The 24,249-nt window shown below is 40.1% G+C and overlaps 1 protein-coding gene across 1 annotated transcript; it reads right to left on the reverse strand.

Moving 5' to 3' along the window:
• Nucleotides 1-10,783: 10,783 nt before the first annotated feature.
• Nucleotides 10,784-21,447, reverse strand: tgfb1a (transforming growth factor, beta 1a). The gene is made up of 7 exons (XM_040037611.1): nt 21,092-21,447; nt 19,431-19,849; nt 13,860-14,144; nt 13,494-13,725; nt 12,938-13,088; nt 12,123-12,233; nt 10,784-12,023 (listed from the first exon to the last, which is right to left on the reverse strand). The coding sequence occupies exons 2-7, from the start codon at nt 19,753-19,755 to the stop codon at nt 11,976-11,978; spliced, it is 1,152 nt and encodes a 383-aa protein (XP_039893545.1). The 5' UTR covers nt 19,756-19,849; nt 21,092-21,447; the 3' UTR covers nt 10,784-11,975.
• Between the last annotated feature and the right edge of the window lie 2,802 nt (nt 21,448-24,249).

A 24,249-nucleotide genomic window follows, 5' to 3' on the forward strand; every position in this document is an offset into this window, starting at 1 on the left:
TGTTGGAAATTTTATGTAAATGGAAAAGAAACGTGATGCATACCTGCTTAAAAAACACTGCTGTTTTACCTTTCCACATTAAAACCTCTTCTGTTTTTCTCCTGTGTTTCTTGGACTTGTAACCACAGTGGTTAGGGTGGAGACTGAAGGAGGGTATAGAAATCGTTAGTGTTTATATTCTGTTGAGCGTCTGTTTACATTTCTTGCAGTGCTCTTCTAAGTATAAAATACAAATTTTACCTTTCGGCTACAGTTTGAATTTAGATGACTAGAAATCCTTAAATGAGCATCTGATTTCATGTTGATGATGGTTTTTATTGCTTGTTTTATTTCTTAATTTGTAACTCTTCCATTCAAACACAGATTTTAAGTATGAAGTCATTCAAAAGGGCAAACATTTACTGGTAATTATTGTTCTTTCCTTACCTTGAAGATATATAAACACACAATGGTTGTAGCTGAGTTTATTTTTAGTTTTGATTTGTTTTTTAAGTTGTTTTTGTTGACTTTTTTTTTTTTTTTATCATTTTCTGATACATAGACAAAGAAAATCTATGTTTTGTTTTGTTTTTTGCAAAAAACCCGGCCATAAAAAATGAAAACGAATAGCAGAATAAATGGAAACTCTTTAACTTTGCATCAGGATTCCATTCGCTTTATTTCTTCACTTCAGTTTTTAAAAGCTGGGTTATAAGTTTAATATCAGATTTGGTGCTACAACGAATGACAGCATATTTTCCAGTAAAACAAGCAGTTTTGTCTCATGAAACAAATACACTACAGTTAGTTGCTTTAGCCACTGAAACCACTACTCCATACCTGAGTGTAAGCCCACACACAGCCCGAGTGGAATCAGTCCTTTATGATGGAAATGTGAAGCAGACTATGGGAAGCTGTATTTTTAATGGCTATAGCTCAGCAACCCCCTCCTGTTTGACTGGCACCACAGCCTTGTTAAAGGAAATTTGGAAAATGACTGACTAAACAGATAATTTGAGTAAATAAAAACAAATTGCACAGGGAAGTGAAATCAACCCAGATTCCTTATAAATTAGATAAAGATGAAACGTGATCTTACAGAATGAACAAAGCCTTTGACATGAGCCTGACCTTTTTTGAGGCATATCTGTGGATATTATAATTAACCGCTTTGTGTTTCCTACTCCTTTTTGGTTTTCCATTTGCTTTCTCTGACAGTGGTCAAGATTTTTCCTTTCCATTTTCCTGACATCTTCAGCCCGATTCCTTTCAAAGTCACCCTCTCCCATTCACCTCAAATTTTGCCACGATTCCCTCACTTATATACTTTCTGTGTGCCCTTCTTTCGGTCTCTTTTTCTCGCTTTGAGTGTTTGATGTGTGCTGGGCACGAGAACAAGGGATCGGATACACACCCCAAACAGGAAATGAGAAATTCAAGCAAATAGGGCAATGACTCTGCGCCTCAGAGAGAAAGACAGAAGCTCATGTGGAGGAATGCAGATAGATAGAGCATAGCAGACAGCGGAGGATGTGAAATAGACATGCTGAATCAACATGCTATGAATGTTTGAGGTGAAAAGTTTGTTATAGTCTGTATGTGAGCATGAAGAAAGGCAAGGAGAGGAACATCCTCAGTAAAAAGTATTTATACACAGTGACCACCCATGACGCTGCTCTTCATTGCCTTGTGATATCAACCATCATGGTGAACTTGGCAAGTTTTCATCTAACACACGCAGGCTTTCACCTTTTTAGAGTTCATTACCAGCTCGCCCATTTCACTTGGATGTGACGCCAACTCTTTGACAGACTTACATCTTAAATCTCACAATAACCTTCTATCGTAAAGCGAGAAAGAGCAAGAGGATAATCTATCAAAGCGAGAGTGGCACGTAAGCCGAGGAGTTGTGTGACCGGCTGCACCCCTTTGATCTGGCTCTGTGGTTGTTGTTTTCACGCTAGTTAGCGGTAGTGACAGCATGTTGTGGCGGCTAGTTTATTTTACATTGCAGGCTGTGCTCCTACTGTTTATGAGCAATGAGCGACTGAGCACAGCACACATGGTCACGCTTTCCCACAGAAAGGAACCGGCATCATAAGTGACTCAGGATGTCTGGGTACACACATTCTGACCATTAGATGACTATGGGACTTGAAAGGAAAGGAAGACTTCAATAGAACTCTGCAAATAAGGTGGAAAGAGGGACGGGTTGTTGAAAAATCTGCCCCAGACTTCTTCTAATGTGGTGGAATTATCTCAAGAGACTAGAATAGCTGTAACAAACAAGCAGCGGAGCAGACATTTAGAAGTATTCAAAACAAGCTGTAAATATCTGTCAGTAGAATAACATTACTTTGCCAACCACAGCATTATAGTGTACACACAGATGTTTGCAAATCACTAATTAGACATTATAACTTTGCCATGACAATACCAGCTATGAGGCACAAACAAAGACCCTGAACAATATCTGAAAATATTCAGTCACACATGGGCAGGCCATCCAGGATGTTGTGGGGGAGAGTTTCCTCTTCCTGTTGCTCTTACTGTTGGACTTTCCTGTCAGTTAGCATTGACTACTGACAGCACTTTGGGAGCCTTCCAGACTCATCCCTTAACTTTCTTTTTATATCTCTAGGGAGTAATTCATTACAGCAAAGTATTAGTTCACATCCTGAACTCTTGGGTGGCCAGTCAGAGGAGGCAGCATTAGATGTAGGTGCCTTTTGCACCAGATGGCCCTTTCTACCTATTTGCAGTGCAGACCAGCGGGTGTATCTAAAAGAAAATGAGGACCACACTCAGTCGTTTAGTCACATGTGTTCATCAGGTGCTGTGAACCAAAAATCAACCACAGATATCATCTTCCAATTTCTCACTGGACCTCAGTAGAGTGAGTCAGACTTTATGATCTTTGCCTTTATCATCAAGTAGTCGGCCTTCCAAATTAATTTAGTCACAAATACTACTATGGAAGGCACGGTGTGTGTGAAACTCTCGGCCATTCCAGTGCATTAAGGGTGAGTCTTGATGATTCAGCAGTGCCAGAGGGGCGGGACTGTGGTGCTGATGCTAGGATAGACTGGCTTGAATTAGGGCCTTCTTTCGCAGTCTGGGTTCTGTTATACCTCTCTGACAAAATGCCTTTTTTCCCCCCTGGTTGTGTGTTGAGCACGTGTGTATATGTGAGGATGCCAAAGCTGTTGTCGGGCCTGTGAGAGGAGAAATCTTGGTTGTTACAGGCTAAAAAGAAAGGACCAAACCAAAAGAACAAAAACAGAAGAAAAAGCTTTACTTAAAAAAAAGCAGCAAAATCATGTTATGGAAAACCCTTCACTCCTTTAGTTACGAATTATTTTAAAAATGAAAGCATCTTTTCAACATTTCTTTTTTTTTTTTTTTTTACTCAGACTGGACAGGGAACATCACCAACTGACTACTTCCATTGTTCAACACTGCCTGAACTCTGCTAGACAAGCTTTCTTATAATATTTAAGCAGTCTTCAGGAATAGTTTTCCAGGCTTCTTGAAGAACATTAAAAGCTCTTATTTTGATGTTGGCTGCCTTTTGTTCTGTTTTCTGTCTAAAGCCTTCCAGGTGATATTGCACAGTGCATCAAAATCTGACCGTACTTTTCAGCGTTCATTTCCATCCAAAAATCCCCAACACCACTAACTTAAATACAGCTTCAGACCTCCAGAGCCTCCAATGTGTTGCACCCTTTTTCTGATTTAGTCTATATAAGATGGCAATTTTAATTAAGGATTTCTAGTTTTGATTCATCGCAGTGTAAGATGCGTTGCTAATAATTTTCAGTACAATTATTGTGTCATTTCTCCCTGTTTCCCTTCCTTAAGAATGGTTTCTTGACAGCCACCATTCCCCTGAAGTCATTTCTCACGACACTCCAGCAAACAGTAGCTCAGCCGAAGGGCCATTTGTATCTCTCATGTCCTCTTTGCTGGATATTTTTTTCTTATTTTTCAAGAACATGACTTTCAGGTACTGCTTTCAGACTTCTTCTTCTGCCCTCTGCTTTTTTTTCTTTCTTTTTTTTTTTTTTTTTTGCCAATAGCTCTTTGGGAATCTCCCTGTTTTTTGTTGTTTTGTGTTGTTTAGCATTTTTTATAGATTGGGCAAAAGAAATGTGAACAAGTTATATGCTTTTGTGGTTGCTAGTAACAAAGTGTCTAATATAGAGTTTAAAATAGTTTCTTTGCCAAGTTGTGTGTTATGTGCAGATACAAGTCTAGTTTGAGTCTTTTTTTATGATTGAATGATGCATAGGTCATCTGGCTTAACATATCAAATAAACAGTGCTCTGAAAATGATTAGGTGCAAGAATTAGACTGAAAATGACAAAAAAAAACAACAAAAAAAAAAAAAAACGCTCCAAGAGCATTACAAGAGTTCTAACCTCTGAAAAGCAAAATATAAGGAAAAAGAAACGAGGAATGGCTCAAGGCTTTTGTTCAATATTTTATATTCAACTAAGTTAATATATCTTGTTAAATTTGTACTAATTTGCAAAAATATCAAGAACAAAAATGTAATCCAAGTTCAGAATCTTGTTTAGTTATAATGACATATTTAAGTTGAACTCTATAAAACTATTAAAACACAAAAGGTTTTGCCATGCTTTAAGATGTGGAATGTTGTTATTAATAAAAAATATAAAAACAAATATGATCTATAAAAAATTGGTATTTTTTTATATATCTGTTCCATTGCTGATTTCTAGAAACACTGACTTTTTTTTAGTTATGTTTAATCATGCAGCTAATAACATTTACTATTTTATACACATATTCAAACATACATCAAAGGTTTGGGACAAACTTTTGACTGATACTTTGTAAGGTTAGAACTCTATATAACAATATTACAAAGCTGCTATAAAATAGTGGAATAAAACTTTTATGAAGAAGACTTGTTATAAAAAGTGAAAAGATCTAAAAAAAAAAAAGAGAGAGAGAGAGAGAAAAGGCATTTTTTTGCATTTTCAGATGCACCTTCTATACATTTTCCAGGTCTACTCATCAATGTGTGCCTGAATAAAACATGGTAAATGTGTATTACCGTTGCGTGTCAGAGTGCATTGATTGGGAGGAAATGTGAGGAGGGTTTGCATAAACCACAAGTAATTTCTGCCCGCTCCTGAAGTACCCCAATCACAGGAAATGGGTGTTTTTAGAAATGACTCAGCTAGCTTTGACCTCTGCCCCCCCCCCCCCAGCTCCCTAACACCCCCACCCTCTCCTTTAGGGCTGCTTTAATTAGAAAAGCAACTCGTTTGTTTTTCTTTGTCTCAACACCCAGTTTTCCCCCCTCTCTCTCTGCCTTTTAAAATGAGCGCATCCCAAGTTTGGTGATGACTCACAGCTTTTTCCTCCACCCATTGCTCTCATGGACTCTCCATCTCAATGTGTAATTCAATTGGCCTAGATTCTAGATTTTGCCATCACTTGAGGGATGCAAGGAAACAGCTGTCACACAGATGTATGCCCTTATCATACCTGCTCAGGTGTTCCACAGAACACTTAGAACTTTATTAAACTCACAGTCCAGCTTTGTTATTGTCACGCTGGAACATTTATGTATTTACCAAGACTCAGCTGCTCAAGGCTGTGCACGCGCACACACACACACACACACACACACACACACACACACACACACACACACACACACACACACACACACACACACACACACTTGCACACCCATCTACTTACACGTACACAAACACTCACATGTTGCTTCAAAGGATACCGTGTCATAAACAGTGGTACTGGGAAGGAGGAATGTGTTGTTCATTGGGGAATTCAGAGCTAGTGGGGAGAGAAAGGAGGGGTGGGAGCGTGCTGACCAGTATCCCTCTGAGGGAAGGCAATGGAGGAACAGGCTGCCAAGTTTTTCTCTCTGCTGTCATAACCCTTGCACCCATCAATACAGCTGAGAGCTCCACTGACACAGTAGGCCACAGACCATGGCAGACTAATCTAAAACAGACCCTGTGCAGAGCTAACCTTGAAAACCTCACACCTCCCTAACCTCCCATTTATCCAATAAGAAGAGTCATATTACTGTGTGATTTAACCCAAATTTGTGTGTGCATGTTCTCGGGATGATATTTCTTTCTGTCCACCATGTCAGTTTAACACCAATGTGTGATTTGTGAGTTCAGTCACACCTCACTTAATAGGAGTCAGCAGCCTTGCCCGTGTTTTAGTGTGTGTGCGTGTGTGTGTGTCTATGTGGACGTGAGGGTGCGTGGATGAAGTGAAGTAGTAGGATGAGTAATAGTGTGTGAATGAACTTTTACGCCCAAGGTATGGGTCACAGCCTTGGTTCGGCCAAGCTTACTATGGGGTCTGTACGCTTTCCCAGCATGCCTCTATTCCACTGGATTCTGAAGCCGCATGGCTGCATCTGCCTAAAATCATTAACTTTTTACTTTACACAGGTGTGTTTTCATAGTGACTGTTTTCTCCAACTAAAAGGTGGTCATAAGGCAAAATGGTTAAAAAAAAAAAAACTCCAAAAGAAGTACTGGAACTGGGACAAGTGTTTTTATTTAAAAACTATATCAGGACAGTTGAGCTATTCAGTGAATGAACTAAACTAGTGGTTCATGGGAAAAGTGTCATTCAGAGTGGAAAATCCCCTGAAAATAGTGGCCAAAACATTGCTTTGCTTTCAATCAACCTTATGTCCAACAACAGCAGGCAGCTGTTTACCAAAATAAAAAGATTGCAGTGTTTATGCCGCTAGACTAGTAAGTCAAACGTCTTGCAAAAGCTAGATTTTTATACAGCAGATGGTGGTGAACAATACAGAGCTAGCAGAAGACTGAGTGTTAGACCTAAATTATTGTTAGAAATAAACATTTAGACTATATCAAGGCCATCTGGTCAACAGCTTGTTTGAGAATTATTCTTTTCCCAAGCAACCAAAACAACAACAACAACAACAACTGATATACAATTAAAATTACTGCTGTGTTCGGACTTTACAAGCCAGCCCAATACAGCAGGATATCTAGATCTAGATTAGAAGCGTTTAGTTTTTATAGAGCCCAGAATGATGTTTGGAGTTTTTCAATTATAAAGTCATTGAGCAACAGATGCTATTGCAATAAATGCTTGATAGTGATTCACCAGGGGAATTAAGGTTCCCTCAAACACCACCCCTCACCAATTCGTCTTCCCCATTGCCGTCACCATCACCCACTGGGGTATGTTCTTCAGTTGGGATTGTATGATTAAACTGCTATTTAGAGACTGCCTCTCCTCTGGGTGTAGATCCTGCTCGGACATTGTTGTTTTTTCAGAGCCATGAGCCAGGTCCTCTCCTCTGTTTATTACCCAGGGACATGGTAGCTGTTTATAGCGGCATATCTGTCCCTGTGTGTCCAGGGACACACACACACACACACACACAGAGGGAGAGAGAGAGAGAGGAGGAAGGAAGGAAACGGAGGGGCGGTGCCACGAGAAGGAGCCAGTCCAGAGATGTAATTGGTACCTTTCCTTTTTTAGAAAACATTTCTTACTTACAGAGGTCCAGCAAATGAGTCAGGGCCCAGCGTGCTTTATAACCACACTCACTGTCATATGGTTTATCATACTTTCCCTTTGTGGGCTTCACTTTGAAGAGGCTTCTTTTTGTTTTTCCTCAGTCTTTGATCCTTAGAATTTTAAGCTATGACGCTAGCTACTGGTTATTTACATGACAAAGGAGCACAGCGGCCATCTGGTGAAGTGGAAATTAACTACTCTCTTTTAAAAATGTTTGTTCTACCCTAGTTTCTTTTTAGCTTGTAGGGGGAAAAAAGGTAGAAAGAAAAACGTGTGTGGTATTTTATTCTGTCTCTGTCCCTCATTTAGTCACTCATCTTTTTTCATCCCCTATCACTTGCTTTGTGTCGTGCAGGTGATAACACAAAACTTTCAGGGAATCTTCAAAGAGCTGGCAGCGGCTAACAAAAAGATCAGAGAGAAAAGGAGAGAAAAGAGGAGGCGAAGCGAGCGATATGGGCGGCTGACTCAGACTGTGATAAACATCTACTGCAGGTGTGAAGGAAAAAGATGGCAATAAAAGCCTGACAGGTGGAGAAGGAAATCGCTGTCAGCTCATGTCTAACATGTTCCAGTAAACTTGTCAATATTCTGTTGATCTGTACACCCAGGTATTCTGGGGACTTATAAATCAAAGTTTAATTTATATGTATCAGAAACATTTTATTTAATAAAAATGCAGGTAGAGCAGTAACATATATATCTACACTAAAGTTATTTCAAATCCTGCCTGTACAGCGAAGCAAAAAATAAGTTAGGCATAAAAGTAAGTTAAAGATGTACAAAATTAAAGTCAGTACTGTGGTAAATTTGTTCAGCCTGACCCCTTATATCAGTAAGTATGGTAACATAATTACTCTGTTATTTTAAGAAAGAAATCTCCGATTTAATTACACTTGTGTAAAACTGATGCGAAAATAAAACCAAAATCTTACACTGCAAAACTGCGTCTTTAAACAGAAAGGCATGTTTGTTGATGTTTGTGTATTTGTGTGTGTTTGCACACAGATTCAGCACCTGGAGCAACAATGGATTTGCACAGCTGTGTGTTTGCAAGGCAGAGCTGAGCTGCAGCAGGACATCAGCGTCTGTTATTAAGGTCGCAGTCAGCTCCGTCTGAGTTCACAGGAATTATACCAGGTCGCTTTCCTGCTCCACTTTTAATGAACAGTTGTGCTGGAAGACTGGTGGACGTATAATCGCACATTTCATGGATGTTGTAATAAGACGCGAACCCAAAATAACATTTCAAGACCAGCGGCATGACGAATGAGCTCACATTTAGCATGACTGCATTATGAACCTAGATAAGTAGCATACAGGTAGAATGCTTCGAAAGTCATTACATCAACAGATATAAAAGGGTTAAACACTGCACTTGGATGTAATTAAAGGACCAGTTGTGTCAAAATTGATGAATAGCAACAACAGAACAATTTTCTTGTTACTCATGCAGTTGTATAAACTCAGCACATGGACTTAGCTGTAAAAGAACACCTGCTTGACCTTCAAAAGCTGCCGCCATCTGTCTTAAATCTTCTCTGTTGGGTTGAATTGTGTTCAGTTCAATCCTTTATTTTTCTTCGGGTGGGCCGTATTCTGCGATGTGCTTCATTTTTAGCAGGAGGTGTCAGCAGTTTAATTCAGTCCCATGAAAAGCCAGAGGGCTTGAAAGGAAGCAGCTGCTGAGAAATGAACATCACTTGGAGGAACAAGGCTACTTAAGTTTTACTTCCCCCATAGGGCTGTTCCATTAGCACCACAGATAGATTTATGAGTCTCTTGACATTCTTACTCTTTGTTTCATCTTTAGGAGGGAAAGTGAAAAAAGCAAAATTCAAGTTCAAGCACCTTTAGTGTCTAATGTTAATGATCTTGTCTCCTGCATCAGATCTTGGGTTTTCCTTGTTTAGGTTGGGCAATGATCCTGTTTTCTTGGTGAAAAAAACCCCCCATTAACATTCCAATTACATTTCCCCTGTCACGATAACACGGTACACATTGTACTTTGGCAAGATTATAACCTGGCAACAGATCACTCAGAATCATTTTGAGAGGTGAGACTGAAGAGGATTCAATTATTTTGATGATGTTTCATTATACTTTGTTTAGCTGCCTTTCCAAACAGGCGCTTTGTGTGTTCTTTCATTGGGGGAAAATTGCTGTGCTTTCTGGGTAACATGACCAGCCTTGGAACAAGATAGCACTGATCACTGTCACTTTGTTAACAGCACAAGCATCCCCCACACGAGTCACTAGCACAAAGCTTATGTAAGGCATTTGATGTTGGTGTGCTTGAGCTGTGTCTGTGTGTCAGTGGGTTCAGTGTTTTCATATGCATGTGCACAGTATGTGTGTTTAATTTTCCATGTAGTCACTGCCCTTAAGTCTGGGACTTACCAACGGGTCTGGACCTGCTCTCCTCATTCCCAATTCAGCCTCATGGGCTGACAATAATCCCTTGAGTACAGAGTGAGAGGGGTGGGGTTGGGACGGTGGGGGTGTGGTGTACAGAGATAGCATAAAAACTGGAAAGGCATCCATCCCTTCAGGTTAAGGCAGTGGAACTAAAGAAACTGTACATCCGAGCATTCTTTGCCACTGGTGAAGCCAAATAGGACTTGTTGCTGCTGTTCTTCAGTCATCCCATAATTGCCCTGCAGTTGGCCTGAAATAGTCCACATGGTGCTATAAGCCAAGCTTTTCCATCGGCCGATCTGTTCCCCGACACTGGAAAGCCATTGTACAAGTACACAAGTACAAGTAGTGTTTTAAAAAAACTGATTGTGAAAGACATCAAGAAAGAGAAGTAGTCACACACTGAAGTGTAGAAGGAAAAGGAGGTGCAAGGGGTGGGGTCCCAGTCTGTCAAGTACGGCAACGGCCCTGAACTTCAAATCACTCTTAGTTTCAAATTGAAGTCACAGTTTTATCTCAACTAGCGTTACATTTTCATCTTATTTTTTTTTACCTAACATGACTGTACTCTAAAAATGTTTTAGTTACAGTTTTTTGAGGAAAACCACGTCTAACAACACGACTCTTTTGAACTGTTTTTGTGATGACAAAGACAAGATGATGAAATTCACGTCTACATCACTTTAGGTGTGTTTCAGTTTATGCTTTCGTCAAGTCGGCTTACAGTTAAAACAGACGCATACATGCACTGACAAGTGCAACGCAAACCCACACACGCACACACCTAATCAAGGCAACTCTCTGCCAAGTGGAAACATCTCCTGTGGTTTATTTTGCTCATAAAATCTTCCACCATCACAACATAATTTAACATGTTTATTTCTTTTTTTTTTTTGAATATTTACAAATAGACATTATAAAAGCAGGTGCACCAGAAAAACATAGAAAGCTGAAATCATGTGTTGGTTTTATTCCTAATGCGAGTCATAGAAGCCAGACCAGTTCATGAGTTTGAAAGAAAAAACATCCTTGTGAAACGTCCTGAAATTAAAATAATTTACCATGATTTTAAAACAAAATAAAATAAAACAATAAGTATTAATAGCCTTACTCATATCAGCACTACCACCATGTGTCCATTAATAGAGAACATGTATGGCGGTAAGTCCCCAGAGGGATTAAAAACATGATGTCATCACTCTCAGCTGATAGTGCCTCTGGCTTTGAAAAACCAGTGGGGTTAAAGGACAATCTGACATTCAGTTATGAACATTATGAACAGAAACATACTGATAAAATGCATATTAGAAGTCACGTGGGTTGAAAAAAGAAAATAAAACTAATGGACGGTTCTTGTAAAATGAAAGTCCAGCCTTTCAGTCAAAAGGGATTTTCCCCAGGTTGGACTCTCCCTGTGTCTTTTTCTGTCCTTTATGATGTAGCCATGCAAAAACACCTACAGCCTTATCTTTGAGGAAAACCCCAACATCCCTGGTTTTCCACCTGTAATTTAGCACCTTTCACCAGGACCTGTTTTGGACGATGATGTGGTCATCTCAAATGTCCCACGTTTTCATCCCTGAATATGGATATTCTTCCATGAACGTTCATTATTGTCCTCGTGCTTTTTTGTCCAAATTTTATTGTCTCACACACTTCTTTTATGTACATTATTATTCTTTAGACACCTGTCAGTGCAACAAATAAATTAATTCATTTCAAGACCGACAATTTTACTACTGCAAGGTAAATGTACGTATAAAAACTATAATCGTTAATATGTAGAAGAAGAAAAAAAGAGGTCCATGGCTTAATGTGCATCAAATGTGACAACTGAAGGATTGTGGGAGAAAAGCTTTAAAATATTTTGTTCCCCATGTCCACATTATCTCAAATTCTCTGTCACTTGCTCTTATCTGTAGTCTCCAACACAACATCTTCTTTCCCTCTGTGTTTTGAGAGGAGGAGGCAGAGCTGTGTGCCATACTATATTTTTAGCTACACTTGCAGGACTTCACGATCATATTGGACAGCTGCTCCACCTGCAAGTAGAAAATAACAGTGATGTGATCAATTATATATTGTTTTCACATAAAATGTTCTGCAAACATTTGACCTGAAAGTGACTGCAGTATAGATACCTTGTGTTGCCTCCCCACATAGTAGATGATTGGCAGTGGCTCTAGTGTCTGTGGCGCACAGCAGGGCTGGGCAGAAGCTCCGGGGTTATGATGTTTGTACAGTGCCAGAATCTGTAGGCAAGATTTATGAGAATTTACTCACCAAGACAACATGGTCCGAAGCAAATGTAATACATAAGCACAACATTTCTAAGAATTTTCAGTGTGATTTTAGAAAAATCTTAATACAAACTACAATACTTTACTTTTTAAAGACATTTTTGCACAAATTTTTGAAAGACCCAGAGTTTCCTCAATGAGTGGAAAGTGTTAAAAGTATTAAGGGCCATAAAAAGGATATTTAGCTTTTTAAAAGAGTAAAAACAACCAGAGACAAAGTTTTTGTCATCATTTCAGCCCTAACCTAATCAGGTTTGGCACAAACAAAGCTCCTGCTCCTTTACTGACGAGGGGGCAACGCATGAGGTAGCTCTGTGTATACTGATTTTTGGCGGATTTTTCACACTACATCCCCTTCCTGCAACCTGCAAGGGATTTGTGTTTTTGTTTTTCTCATAAAACCATTGGTTTTCCTTCTGAGTGGGATTTGTCTCTACCAGAATTTTATATAACCGGTTAAATTCAGATAGTCCTAGTGCCGTAGTGCTTAGAGCTAAAATAATACAAGTAGTCTTTGCATTTTGGTTTATTTAAATCATCAAGAATTATTATGGCAACATATAAATACAACATTGCCATTAACATTTTTTCCAGACTTTAAGAAATTGCCTCCTGGGATTCGGGAGAAATAACACTCATGAAAATGCACACAGTACCTGAGAATATTTGTTTTCTGCATCCCAGATATAGGTGCAGGACCCCATGCAGTAGTTGGCATAGTAACCCGTTGGCTTATGGATCCACTTCCATCCTAGATCTTTCCTGAAGTCAATGTACAGTTTCTTCAAACAGCAGTTGTGTGATTGGCTGCAAAAGAGAAAACAGTGTGAAGATGAGATGGTGCAAAGAGTATTGAAATCAAGTCAGTTTTAAAGCTGTAGGAGGATAACTGTTATGTTGGGAGACAACATTACACTCCATTTAACCCTATGGCTGGGCCTTGGAGGTATACTCCATCTTGTGTATATGTGTGGGGGTAAATGAGAGGCACACTGTAATCTGTCTAAGATTATAAAACATTTTAAAGCTACAGTCCATTTATTATACAGCCACTAAAACGACCACAGAATTACAGCATGGATAAACAGGGATAGTTGATGTTTGTTGTTTCAGTGGTCTGTATTTTGAAGCTGCTCGTGGTTTAGTAGGTTACTATTGCAGCTTTAAAGCAGAAATGGAGTGGAATAAATCATTAAGGCTAGAATTGCTTACGTGCTGCAGCTGTCCGTCGTGTCAGTGGAACGTTTTGTGCGTAAACTCTTAGAGTGGTTGGTTTTAGGGATGGACATGGTAAAGATGTAGGGTAGCTGCTGGTTCAGCTTCTCTAATTCTTTAGTGTCTCCCCTCTTGCTCGTAGTCCCAGAGATGATAAAACTTAAAGTACCATCGTCATGCGTCATGCCGCATTCACAGTACCGCCGAAGTTCAAACTTCTGTTCATTCTCTAGTAACAGAAAAAAATCATGGAGGAGGGAAATATTACCTAGAAATTATATGATATCACACATGGGCTGAACTAAATAAATGGAAAGATTGACAAATACATGATGATGAAGTAAAAATAAATGCTTATCTCACCATTCCCTTGGAGCCAGGTCCGCAGAGGTTCAGTGACATCAAAGGACAGCCATTTGTCCTTCAGCATGTTTGTGACAAAGCGAGACGCATGGTAACGAGTCGAGGTCCCCTGGCTATAGTATAGCTCCACTCTCTCCTCAGACAAAATCATGGGCTCCTTGATGAGCATCCGTAGCTCTGCTCTGGTGAGTAGCAGATTGCCCCCGACGTTACTCCGTATCTGAGCGATGTTGAAGCTCATTGAGATGACCGTGGGCTTGTAGTTGGTGTTTGAGTTGTTTTTTTCTGTATGATGTAAGAAGAGGAAATTATGTTTTGATATTTTGACAAACAACCCATCTAAGTGCATTTAATGGGCAGATGTACATCTCATGTATATCTTGTGGTACAATATTTCAAAAGAACTTCATCCATCACGAAGGGAACCAACTTTCATGGTAGATGTACTTTAAACTGTCTTTTATTAAAAGCTAGTTGTAATGTGTTTTTAGTCTTTTAGGAGTTATTATTATATTTAAAAATGTAAAGAAAGCTAATGTGGAACAGTTTAAATGTTGGACCAGGACCAAATGTCAGTCAGCACAACATAGAACTTCCAAGAAATCTTTTCTTTGACTGTCTCAATAACTCCGTATCAAACTTGCTTTAAACATGGCATTTGTATTGCTGCAGACCCAAGTGGGTGCAGTGTTAAACTTGATGTTGTTCAGATGAGGGGTTCTCTGTGCTTTGTTCTCTGCTAACAGTCTTTCTCCTACAGTTACTGCTGCTCCACTCTGTATTTAGGGGGAGGGGCACATATGTACAAAAGAGGCATGTTTCTTTGGCTAACTTTGCCAACCCTTTGACCTCTCCGTTGAACCATTCCAACTAGGCCAAGTTTACCCTAACATGAATTTAATTATAACTTTAAGCATAAAGCCAGGAATGAACCCTCAAAGTGCCTTTTTGTAGGATGTGATAAAATAAGAATAAGCCACAATGTTACTAAATGTCATCACGCCTAGTTTAAAACTAAAAAGGCTCTCACAAAATACCTTTTTTCAATTTTCAATTTAACTTTATATGATGATTATTGTCTGTGGTTTCCTGTGACAGACAACTTCTTGGTACTTAAATGTGCAGTTCTCAAGAAAGCTGCAACCCACAATCTGCCTGTCTACCACATTTAAACGTATGCAATCATTCAAACACGTTCGAACCTTATAGCTGATCTCTTTTTAATACAGTAATGTTATGATGGTTTATGACCTACTTTAAAAGGCACTGCACTAGTATATTTAAATGCTTAGATGTGAGCTAGTCCCAAAAAACCTTCACTCTACACCTCTGCTGTTTCTCTGCTCTCCCTCATTTTGCCATTTTCCTCTGAATTCATTAACATTAGGCAAAGGCAACAAGTTTTGGCATTAAAACATTCTATTTGTGTTTAGGATTTACTCATTTTTCATTACACGTTTTGGTTATTTTTAATCATGAATCTTTACTTGTTTTTTTTTTTGTGAGACCACTCCTAGAGCTTATTTGGTAAGTCATCCTATCGTTACTGTATTTGGTAAATGGTATTTAATGTAAATGGTCTTTAGTGTAATATCTGTAAACACAAAGAAAAGAACTATGATTTTTAAAGGGATGACTGGGCATTGTAAGGTTAGAATTAATGGACATATGGCTCAAAAACATCAGGACTCTCGAATTAGCGGGTTCAGATTTTTCAAATCAAGCCAAGTTAATTACAACTTTTAACTTCTAAACTGTTAACAACACTGATATTTAGTAAACATTACAACACTTAGATGTATATCAATGTTTTTTATGAATAAAGTAAATGAAAGGCTTCTTTCATAAGTGCTTGTCAGGATTACACATTAATCAGATAAAATGGCTGAGCTCAGTGTTACTCAATAATCATAACTGCAGCCAAGTGTTCATCTCTTCCAGCTGTTGCTAAAGTTGACCAACATGAATATTTTGTTTTTTTACAGTTTTGCTGCCCATATGCGCAACTTTAATCATAGCATGAAGATGCCTAGAGGGCTTGATAAAAAACAGAGACAAGCTACTGGAGGCTTTAACACCATAAATGTATGAGTGTTACGATCGAAAAGATTACGTCGAACAGTGACATGCAAAGATAAGCACAGGAAGGCAGAAGATCAAGAGTGAAACACTATAGAAAGCGAGTGAGAGGCTCAGAGAGGGGCAATGTAACTGTTAAACACAATGGTAAGGAAACAGCACAGGGAAGAATGCACTCTTGAATATAACTCACAGTTGTGAGGGGTGAGAGGGTGTGAGTGGGGGTGTGGAGAAATTGGAGATGTGTATCAATGGAGCGCAAGTACTGGCCGGGACCCAAACCCTCTACTCTGTCTCAGCCTGCCAAAGCAAGGGTTCTCTGCTCTCAAGTCCGGGAATTACTCTCTGATAGGAATTGCAACCCAGCCTTGCATACTTGTGCTACATATTCAGCCCAGGCTGTACCAGGATACTCCATGTCACGGCTGCTTGTATATCATTTACCATCTGCATTGTGGGTGAGGTAGTGTTTCACCCCTTGCAGTGGGGCCGAACTGAAACCAAAAAGAACTGATGTGGAGTGTAACGGGAAATGAGATGACAGTTAACTGGTACCACCCAGAGCAGTCAAATATTTGGTTTGAAGCATATGAATGGAAACACAGACGGTCACAACAACGTACAGTATGTCAAGTGGAATTGGTGTGCCAGGCAAACGCATGCACGGAAAGTCAGAGTCTCCATCTAGTTTGAGAAAAGTGAGATAAATGTGTTAAGGGTTAGAGAAGTGTTTGCAAAACAGGAAATTAAGTCACTTCCCCTAAGAAGCATATTGGCTGCTGCACCATAATTACGTTGACGCTTTATCTTCACTTCTACTTTCTAATTAACAGAGTTTGCATTGTCTCTCCTTTCGCTGAAATGGCTCTGTGATCAAAATTAATCATTTAGAGTAGAAAGTGTAAGAAATGAGCTCCATGCTCAGCTAAAAAAAATCTCTCTCTCTGCTAGACGGGGTAGAGATAGCATCCTAGCCTGCATATAAATGTGGGTGTGGGGGGATTTGTGTGTTGAATCAAGGCCTATCCACAGGTAAGCCAGGGACAGCTGTTGTGACAGGTTGAGTAACAGCTCTATAATTACCAGTAGGAGGAACCAGATTCCAGCAACTGACTAAATATTGGCCTTCTTCCCTCTCAGCTCCACCTTCCCACAGCCCCCTCATCAATGTCTTGTTTCCCCACTTCACCCTATTTCACACTTGACTTTGGTCCCTTGTTGCTACTCCTTTCTACAATACAGCTTTAAGTTCATTTACTTGTAACTACAATAATTACTTCACAGAAGTGAACTAATTTCATCCCAGAATAGCACAAAGTGGCTAACTTCTAAATGAGAAAAGCGTTCCCTCGTGTAAATTGGACCAAAACTCCTTTTAATAGGAGGATAACTTGTGTGGGCTTCAAGGGAGATATATGAGTGCTAAACAGCAAAAGGAATTTAGCTTAATCTACCACACAATTACCACAATGAAGACTAAACCTATTATGTTCTAAATGCTCTGCACACAAATATGTTTCCCCCGTAGAATGATTTTGAGAGTCAGGAAAGTGTCTGCTGCCCAATAAAATTTAAATGTAGAAAAGAATTGTTAATGGAAATAAAAATATTTTTTTCCCCTGTATTCTATTTCTGTTGTTTCGTTCAAACAACTTATTACAGAAAAGCAGAAGCTGGATAAAATCCTTGCGTGTGTATGTGTGGCTTTTTTTTAAATTCCCAATTGCAAAGCAGTACTTGATGGCCTTAACATTTATCCTCATACATTTGTCATTCTCCTTTTTCAGTGTGCAGAGGTTGACTCAACAGTGGCTCCATAGTGTAATGGTTTACACATTCCCCTAGCAAGCGAACCTCCCAGGATTGAAACAGCAAAATCCCTAGCTTGATCCCAGGAGGAGACAAATCCCTTGTGTCTCCTCCCAGAAAGTCATCCGACATAAAAACCTGCCAAATCAAATACGTGGTTCTACATGCTGTTGTGACCCCTCGTGAGTAAGGGGGCAGCTACTTTCAGCTGTTCCCTTATTAGCTGATTCAAAACAAGGCAGCGGATAGTTAAGGCAGTGGATGGGTGTTCTGTGGCATTCCAGAGCTATAGGAAACACATGCTCCCCATGGGCACCGCTTGCACCGGACCTGAGTCATTCAAGATCTCAGTGGCCATCAGCCTGTCTTCCTTCCTGTCAAGCTGCCCTGTCACAAACACACTGCAAACACATTGATATAATAAGCTCAGGAAACCCGCAGATAGAGGAGTGCAAAGGAAAGAAGTGAGAGAGAGAGAGAGCGTGCAATATGGATAATCGTGGTTCAAGGGACACACTGAAACTAGTCAGTGACAAAGAGAAGCAAAAGTGATGGAGAACAAGTGACAGGTTAAGCAAGGGAGAACTCAATGCTCAAGTTACAGGAAAACCCCAATCCCTGAGGGTCAAAGTCAGAGAGAAAGAAAAAAGAGAAAATGAAAGAGAAAAAGAGCAAGCATGGGTGAAGGAGTTCATTTCATGTCTCTTCCTATTGCTTTTCTACTTTTTCATCCTGTTCTTTGGTTGTTACCTAAGCAGAACAAAATTGTGCTCTTCATTTTGAAGGTTGCTTTGTTCTCTCTTTGGTCTACACACTCCTGAGCATGGTCCATCCACTAAAGTGTGCTGTTTGAAGTGGTGGATAAAAGGGGGATAGTGTGGATGGCTGCCTGATAGGGTGATGAGTATAGACATGCAGAAAACAATGGAGCATAGAAGCAAAACTAGAAAATATGTTTATCGTAATAGTTTGGGAATCATTAGGCAATTACAGCCAGAAACCATTTGGCTGAACAAACATCATATGCAGCCTTGCCAGACAAAGAGCAGTAATAAAGCAGTAAAAATGCCATAGATATCATGTAAGCAACACAGCATCAGACCAGATGCTGCACAGAGTTCTGCTAACTTGTAATGCCTGTGATCTCTGAACCCCTGAAACTGCCTCAGGATCTTTGGTGGAGATCATAAGGGTTACACGTGTTGAGGGAATTTATGGTCAAGATTGGAACTGACACCAGCCATAAGGCATACAGTGAATGCTTGGGAGTGCAGCTTGAAACTTCTGGACAGCACTGTGTGCACTATATTTAATATTAGTGTTGATCAACCAGACAAAGAGCAGTAAGGACTGCACAGGGGGACTGTAAACAATGCTATTGTTGTGTTTCTGCTAGTAATAACAACATTATTACCGCAGTATTGCCATAGTGGAGGGATTAACAGCAGAACTTCCAGTGACTTCTGGACAATAACTATTTTTTCAGAGTGGAACGTGTCAGTGCAATGCTAGTGTTCACCTTGAATTATGTCTCAGCTTGCAAATGTAGTAGCATAAATAACAGTCATTACTTGGCATTCAACTATAGTTAAGCCACCAGGAATTGCCCCCTTTCTTAATATTCAATCAGGATTCACAGATTCAAGATTTATATATTGCTGCTAAGGGTAATTTTATACTCACCTTTCATGATGAACCTGTTAACCACCTTGGCAAAGTATTCCTCCTCCTTTTGTTCTGTGGGGATGTTTTCCTCTTCCAGAACCTGCTGCTCCTTCAGAATCTCACTGGTGCTGTTGTAGAGTGATAGCAAGTTGGCAGGGATCTCTTCCTTCTCCCCAGCCTCTTCTGGCGCCTTTTGCAAACGCAGTTTGGTGAGGATCTGGCTCCTAATGGCCTCGATGCGTTTTTTCTTCACCATCTCCAAGTCCACAGTGTTACATGTAGACAGATTGTGTACACTGCCCACCATGTACACTACCAGCAATATCAAGAACCACAATTTCATGTTGACAGCCTGTCTCTGCAGTCACTTGTGTTCTTTGGTTCTTAGTAAAAGCTCCTCCAACTTCCCTTTCAATGCCTTCGTCCAACCGGGGATCCTTTGGGAACAGTGAATCACTCAGTGGAGAGGTGTCACTGACGCAAAGTGTTTACACACGACAAAACAATTACAGCAGTGTGGAGAGTCCTGAAAATTCACCACCACGGCTGTCACTGCTGCTGTAAAAAGTACCTAACACATCTGTCTTATTTGCATAGAAACAGGTGGAAAGAATCCCAGTGAGCAGACAGACATCCAGTGATGACCCAGCCTCTGACTCAGCCAAACAGGTAACCCAGTTACGTCCCACAGGATGAAGCAAGTCCAGAACAGAGCTGTCAAATGCTAAAAGAGCCCATGCACACACTCAGTGCCCTTTTGTAAGTTTCTACAACACCTCTCGGTCCAAAACAAACTACTACCCATCAAGGATTCAGCAGATTTGTTTCTGTGCTCACAGACCAATGTTTGACTCATATGTTTTCAAACCTCCAAATCCAAGATTATATTATGTTATTATATAAACTGAATCCTGTCTATTTTAGAGCTAGCATATCATCCTCCACATGTCACCACAGTCTTTCTTACAGAGGCAACCTAAGTGAATGTGAAAAGAGTAGTATGGCACTCAGCAAAATGAAGACAGGTGTTTACAGAGCCTAAGTTACTTGTTATCTAAGACTAAGACGTTTAAATTGGCACAATTTCTTATTAGTGCTAATGGCAAATATTTCCCCTGTAATGTTCTGTAATAAAGAGAAAATATTAATAATAGTCTCTGCTTAAAAAGTTTGAAAATGATCTTCCTATTTTTTTTTAGGTTTGGTGAGATGACCTCAGCCTTTACAGTCCAGATAAAACTCTCAGGCGCTTTTAGTCAGTCCGGAGCTAATCAAATATCAATGGTTAAGAGACAGAAATTGTTCTCAAAGAAGTTACTTTCATCAACTTATTCAATACCAGTCACAAACCTGCACATGCCCCTATAGAAAAACATTTCACAAACATGTACTGCTCTTGGCTCTAACTACCTCTTTTTACTAGTAACAACATGTGATCTGTGTACAGCTGCACTACACCAGAAATTGCTTTCAACGCCTCTGTCTCATGCCTACTTCACAGACAGAGCAGCTGTCTCTCTATCCCTCTCCTCTCTCTCAAACATGATAATACGATAGTGTATGCTCTCTGGGTTCCACTTGTGAGATTAAATGTCTCAAGCGCGTTTGCTATCAGAAGATTAAAATGTCAGTCTCAATGAAACAGTGTCCTCCGGTAACAGATTTTAAGTTTGACACACCTTCTTTAAATGGTGATGTACCTTCCAGACACAGCGGCAGTAACAACAGCAGTAGCCGTCCCTCTTAACTTATGCTGTTTTGGGAACTGGATTTTAGTCTCGTCTCTCTTCTATCTTCCCTCTGTCCATCCAGCAGTATCGCCTCGTTATTTTCCTCTACAGTTTCTTCACACCTTCTTCCTTCGAGGCTCCACCGACAAGACTCCCTATTTGCACCTCTGTTTAACTCGGAGTCTCTGCTCGTACTCTTTCTCTCTCCTCCTGCTTGTCAGAGCTTGCTGGTGACAAAGTGATTTGTGGGAGCTCTGAGCTTAGATAACTTCTTTTGCCTTGCTCTGCCTCTTTCTCTCCCCCCCTCTAGCTCTTCTCTTTCTCTTGTTCCTGTTACTCTATTAGAGCGAGCAGCTCTCCGCCCAGGAAATGAGGGTAACGGCCGCAGTGTAAAACATCTGCTGTTTAACAGAGCTGACTTCTGTCCACATCAGGAAGCCAGGAACTGAACATGCTTAATAACTGACTTTAGAAGCATTACCTCTGTCACACTGCGATGTCTGCAACCGAGGCAGTGATGATATGTCAATAAAGTCTTATACAAATTTTTCACCGAATGCCCACCACATTTACCTGGTGGATAAAAAGGTGTAAGCCAAACCATGTCAAAGAACTGAGCCACTTGAGACAAGCTGGTTTAAAAATAGAAAAGTGAATTTCAAAGCATTGGGAGCCAACAGGGCAGGGCTGTGTGGTGCACTGTTCTGCGTCTGGGTGCTTTTTAGAGGTTAGATTGTATATTTTCAAAAGAAGGGCTAGACTAAAACAAACTGTTGATTATTTCAATCTTTTTGTCTCATTCTGATGGATGATTCAACGGAGAAGTAAAGATAGCAAACTATCGTTGCACAGTGGAGACTCTTGGAATTTTTTAAGGTTTAGCCAAATGTGCTCATGAATAAGCTGTTCATTACAAACTGAGAATAAATAGTGACATTCAGCACTGGGGAAAGTCAGGGCAAAATCCCCTTGTATTTCAGCAGTAATATAACAACAGTTGTCAGTTAAACAAGGAACCTAAAGGCTGTTTAAGTGTCAGCTTTTCCATGGCTCTGATTACCCTTAATGATAAGATAGTGAGAAAAAAACAAAAAAGGGTGATCAAATGTCAGCAGTCATTACTGTAAACCAGTCAGCCACAACATCAACACGATCTTATTTAGTGTTGTTAAATCCTCCATACACTGTCTGGGCATGGAGACAGGACCTCTGGGGCTGTCCGCCGATGCCTGGCACAAGTAGGGTCTTTGGGTCCATTGGGCCTTCACGGACTGGGCTTGTTCTATGGAATCCTGCGGTTGCTCAGTCTGACTGGGAGTATGGAAAACAAAGCCAAAGCCTGTGGATCTTGGCTGTGTTGTTGATCCATTTCTGAGCAGGTTTTTGCAGTGTGGCAGTGTGTTGTCCTGCTGGGGGAGGCCCCTGCCATCATGGAGTCCCTATGACATTGGGGGATCTACATTGGAATTTAGATAGGTGGTATATGTCAAAGTAAAAGTCATATGAATCCTAGGTCCCAAGGTTTCCCAGCACTGTAAACAGATTATGCTTTTATTGTTACCTGTGTGTCTGTTTTTAATGTTGTTGCTGATCTATGTCGTTTGTGTTGTGACACCTAAACTTTGATTGGCATACACTGCCATCTGGTGGGCAAATATGGTATAACGGTTATAGAAGTGACTTTCTTGTCGATAATAAGTTTGGTGGTATGGATATTTGGTGTGGATATTTCAAATTATTTCCCCTACAAAAATATCCATTACAAATGTATACTGCTGTTTTAACAATAGGAAAACAAGATAGACAAGAGTAACGATTGAAAATTACAAGAGGAAAAAATCTTACACACAGCCTTAAGAAGCAGACCTAATAAACACGCAAATCCAGAAGAAGTGCGATTGAAGACAAACGAGACAGACTGTTTTATAATGGCTAAAAAAGACCTTTTATGTCGTCATGCTTTTAACTGGATGTGTATTCTGTAATACAATTAAGAGTGTCACAGTGGATAGAGTATTTTGGGAAACCCCTGAACAGAAGTTGTGTGAAAGTTTGCTGTAGCAAGAAATCTCAGTTACATAAGTGCTTAAGAAGATGGCATCCATCTCTTACTGACACTGCACAGCCATCCTGTCTGACCAGTCTGCCATGGGGCATTTCATACCTGTCACCACATAGCCCGCATGGCAGTAGCTCAAGGTGTCTGTGTGTCTCTGAGCACAAGAGTGCAACTTGGACTGCTTTCCCATCATTCACATTGAAGAGCCAAATGATTCTCTGTGTTATTCTGCTAAAGATCCCACACAGCTGTGGTAAACACTGAAGTCTCTGAAAGAAGTGAGGTAAAAGATTCACAGTCAACAGAGAGAACAGATAGTATATGAATCATATCACCACATCAGATGTTGTAAGGTCTTACAAAGGTCTTTCCAACTGATGACAATATTGAGAACTGGCATGAAGTTTGCTCTGGGATTTGGTTTGGATAACAGCTTTTACTCTCAAAGCTGAGGTCATTCGTTTTTATGCTAAACGTTTTATAATAAATCATTGATGCTGACTGGGTGTTGTTGATTGTGTGATCTAAAACTTAATTAGAGGAAATTAATTTTAGCTGTCACAAGTCTTGGGGTTATTTTTGTACACTTTTCTAGCACTGGGTTGGACCTCATTTGCTTTCTGAATTGCCTTAATTCTTTATTGCGCAGATTCAACGAGGTACTGGAAGCATTCCTTAGAGGTTTTTGGCCCATATTTACATGATAACGTCACACAGTTGCTGCAGTTTTGTTGGGTGCACATCCATGATGCAAATCTCCTGTTCCATCACATCCAAAACCTGCACTGTTGGATTGGGACGTGGGTATAGATCAGGGGTGGGCAACTCCAGGCCCCGAGGGCCGATGTCCTGCAGGTTTTAGATGTGTCCTTGATCCAACACAGCTGATTTAAATGGCTAAATGACCTCCTCAACATGTCTAGAAGTTCTCCAGAGGCCTGGTAATGAACTAATCACTTGATTTAGGTGTGTTGACCCATGGTGAGATCTAAAACCTGCAGGACACCAGCCCTCGAGGCCTGAAGTTGCCCACCCCTGGTATAGATGG

The sequence above is a fragment of the Simochromis diagramma genome, unplaced genomic scaffold, assembly GCF_900408965.1.
Source record: "Simochromis diagramma unplaced genomic scaffold, fSimDia1.1 OVJJ01000463.1, whole genome shotgun sequence".
NCBI classification, from domain to species: Eukaryota; Metazoa; Chordata; class Actinopteri; order Cichliformes; family Cichlidae; genus Simochromis; species Simochromis diagramma.